General features: G+C 44.6%; 1 protein-coding gene across 1 annotated transcript in view; it reads left to right on the plus strand.

Annotated features, from left to right (window-relative positions):
* Positions 1 to 15: 15 nt before the first annotated feature.
* The window catches only part of SMAD3 (SMAD family member 3), a 65,021-nt gene continuing 60,985 nt past the window's right edge, over positions 16 to 4,051 (plus strand). Inside the window, exon 1 of the mRNA XM_010717600.2 lies at positions 16 to 221. Coding sequence (XP_010715902.1) covers positions 16 to 221 — 206 coding nt within the window. The remainder of the gene's footprint in view (positions 222 to 4,051) is intronic.

Here is a 4,051-nt window from a genome sequence, read left to right on the forward strand (position 1 = left end):
GCCGGCAGAGCCAGCATGTCCTCCATCCTGCCCTTCACCCCTCCCATCGTCAAGCGGCTCCTGGGTTGGAAGAAAGGGGAGCAGAACGGGCAGGAGGAGAAATGGTGCGAGAAGGCGGTGAAGAGCCTGGTGAAGAAGCTGAAGAAGACGGGGCAGCTGGACGAGCTGGAGAAGGCGATCACCACGCAGAACATCAACACCAAGTGCATCACCATCCCCAGGTAGCGGCGGGCCGGGGCGACCCGCGGGCGGCGCTGCGCTGCGCCCCTCCGTGCGGTTATAGGGAGGAGAAAGGGGCGGCAGGGTGGGAGCGTGATAACGGGAGGGGGGAAAGTGCGAGGGGACGAGGGCAGGAAAGAGGTCTGCAACTGAGATTTAAAAAAAGGAAGAAAAAAAAAAAGTTGGGAGCGCTGTGGATAACAGCTCTGCGTATTGTGGGTACCCGTGGTCAGAAGTTTCAGCGTTCTCCGGCGTTGTTAGGGGAAGATTTGTTTATTTCTGATAAACTATCGGGAAAATGGTTTGTTTGGGTTGCTTGCTTGTTTCCATGTCAGCTAGACAGACGTTGCTCGAAGAGGTGATTGAGAGCCCTGCTGTGTGTGTGTTTTCCAGTGGCTTTTTAGATTGGGAACGCAAATGGCATCGCTGAAAGGGATTCTTTGGAGTACCGAAGGGTGAATATAACCAATATATATACATACGAAATTTTGCGTTAACATAGATTTTATTTTTAGCCTTCATTCTGAGCTCTGCGAGACCATTATAAATCATGTAGGATGTGTGTGTAAGTATCCCATCAAAGAAAAATCCTGCACGTAACTTTCAGCTAGCTGGCCGCAGGCGGTGCTTTATTGCTGAGGGTTTGTTGATTTCATGAGCGGGGCCAGATGACTGCTGGGGCTGTTCTTGGTTGTTGTTTGAAGGGTATTTTTTGGTTGTTGTTTGAAACACAGGCCAAAGTTCATTCCAAATATTTGAATGCTGCATAATTGTGTGCTTCTGCGTGAGAAGATAGCTGTGTGTGTGTGTATTCATGCTCCTCTCTCGCGCAAACAAATGTATGCTTTCTTGGTTGTCAGAATGATTTAATATGCAGTAGCTAATACAAAGCAGCATCTGTTGCATGAAAAAGTGAAGCAAGTAGCTTAGAAATGTGGGCATTTGGAACTCTGAAATTTTTCTTCCAGCAACTGTAGGGTGGTTTTTTTTTCGTTGTCGTTTTGTTTTTTCAAAAAACATCAAAAAAAAAAAGGAGTCTCCTGATATTTTAGTGCTGAATGACCGTGGCTGAGATTTTACACTGAATAGAACTGGACCCTCACCTTTCTTAGTTAGTTATTCTGGCGTCCTCTTCTAGCTGAAGAGCAGAGCTGCCCCTGATAAAAAATGTAGTAAAACCTCTATTTCAAAATTCTTGGTAAGCAGTGTGCATCCCTCACAGATAATGCCCTATCTAAACCACTTCCCTTAAATACCTCTTCGGAAGAAGAAAATGACTTGAGCAGCCCTGCTGATGTGACTGTGGTATTGTGCCTCATTGCTGATGAGCAGAGCATGAAGTCTGCAGATGATTCTTTTGCTAACAACAAGGTGTTGTAGCATAAGGGAAGGAGAGTTCGTATTTTCTGATTCAAAAGAGGCAAAGAGATGGGTGGAGTGGGATGCTTTAGTTGAGAAAAATAATTGTAAAGCTGTAAAATAAGTAACAATGCAAGCAGATGTCACAAGTCGTAAATATTATCACCTCCAGAGATTGTCCTGGAAGAGCCTGCTGTGCAGAAGCGATTGCTTCTCACAGACTGTGCTCAGCTAAAAGAAATCTGAACAGAAATTATAACATTTCATACTCACTTGTAACACAGAACCCGGATCCTGTATGTCTTAAACCTTGGTGCTGGGGGAGTATCAGCACATTCTGACACGAGCTCCTTTGGTCTTAGTGTTAGATTTTTAACATAACGCTTCCTGTGTACATTTGTTATTGTTTAATACCGGCATTACAGGGATGCAAGTGGTGGTCGTTAAGTTGCTTTGTTCTGTACCCTCAGAAGCAGCGCAGTGAGAGGTTGATACTTAGGTATCAGAGACTGGGAAGTGTCACCAAGCAGTTTGTCTGGGAGGGGTGGCAAAGCTGGAGCAAGGTCTGTGACTTTGGGCCGTGTCCTCTCCTCGGGACTGTGCTGTTTGTCCTAATGTATCTACAGATCTGGTCACCCTGTCACTCCAAATTAGCATTTGCAGGACAATTCTGGTATGGCTTTAGTATTTTCTTTTAAAATAATACTACATATCGTGTTTTACTATTTAGGTAAATAAGTATGTTGAAGGGAGGCAAAAGGGGAAAAAACATCATTAAGAATTAGATCATGTTGTGCATTGTCTGTAATGCATCAGTAGGCTGAATTGCAGTGGAGCCATGCCAGCGATGACTCTGGCCCAGCAGGAGTAGGGTAAGTCCAAAATTAGCTATTGTATCCATGAGACAGAGCAAGTTTCAGATGTAAAAGTGCTCAAGCTTTGCAGGAACATTGCTTGTGGGACTAAGGGCTACGCAGCAGATGAGCCAGCACTTCAAATTCCTGTAGCGACAAGGTGGGACTGAATGCATGTATTAAAAAAGAACAAGAAAAAGGAATACATCAATTTTTGTTACAGGGCTGTGGAATCAGGAGGCCACATTTGTTCCTGCTGTCGTTTTTATCAACTTGGAACTGGAAATAGGCATGTTTCTCAATATGCAATCTCCTGATAGTTTATATGATGGATAGCATAGAGGTGAATTGACAGACACACTTCCCACCCTCAGGTTCCCGTTGGAAGGACATGTGGCATACAGCAGAAGGCTGGAGAGACCCTCACGGATCTTAGCAGAGGTGCTGGCAGGATTCTTTCCCTTTTGTTTTTTTTCCTGCTGCAGCAGGAAGCAATTTCCACCTGAAAAGCCTCAGACCACGGGCTTGCTTCACGTTGCCAGTGCCTGGCAGAAGGGTTTGTTAGAGGGCTGTGTGTTGGAGCACTGCTGCTCCACAGTCCATCCTGCTCCACAAGGGAGCTGTCTGTAAACCTGTGTGTGCTGAGCTTTGGTGCTGGGGGCTGACCTAGTGAGGTGTAGCAAGCTGTGTCTGCATGGCAGCAAAATAACTCTTCATAGTACTGCATGCTGTGATAAAAACACACATTCTTTTGACCATTAAAATATACCCTTTGTAGTAGTTGGGTTGATCTTGAAAGCCCAGCTCTCAGGATGGGGGTTTTTACTGCTTTTTGGACAATGCTGAGGATGGAGTTCTGTTAGCACGTACCCCAGCACAGCCAGGTGTTCGAGTTTACGGCCTCTCTGCTTTGCTCTGTGAGCAAGCTTAGATCTATTCCAGCTGCTATCAGATGTTTTGAAGTTTTGATAGCTCTCTCTGCTTCTGAGACCAGATGTGGTGAACTGGGAATTTGCTGGCAGCAAACCCGACAGCTGGCACTACCTGCAGAACGTGCGTGCATCCCTGTGGACTTCATGCCTGGGTGAAGAGCAGTGAGTTTGTGGTACTATTTCTGACCTGAAGAGAGGCCGTGCTGTGCTCTTGGCAAACCATGCACGTTTTTTCACAGAAATAGTGCATTAACCTGAACTGTGAGTGTTTTACAACCTGAATAGGGGTCTGAACTGTGAAAGTCAGGAACATGTAGTGAGCAATTACTAATTTCTGAGGGCTGTATGGTATATGTAGTCTTGTATATGTAATCTTGCATATGTGGCAGGAGGTAGCAAATGCTTTGTTTCAAGAGCATTAGTGGTCCTGTACATTAAGACAAAGTCAAGACATTCTGTGATACATTTTCATATATATATATTTCTGGTAAGCCTATTACTGTATTTATTTTTTTATATCACCAGTGGTTTTATAGGAGCCAGGATTCTTGTATGTAAGAAATACCCTCTTTTAAGTGGTGTTTTTTTTAATTTAGAAAGCAGTTTTTGAAGAGAGGTGGGTGTTATTTCTTGTGGAACTCATCTAATAATGATAGAGTGTACCAAGTGAAATGGAAATACGGCACT

The sequence above is a fragment of the Meleagris gallopavo genome, chromosome 12 (genome assembly GCF_000146605.3).
Source record: "Meleagris gallopavo isolate NT-WF06-2002-E0010 breed Aviagen turkey brand Nicholas breeding stock chromosome 12, Turkey_5.1, whole genome shotgun sequence".
Lineage (NCBI taxonomy): Eukaryota > Metazoa > Chordata > Aves > Galliformes > Phasianidae > Meleagris > Meleagris gallopavo.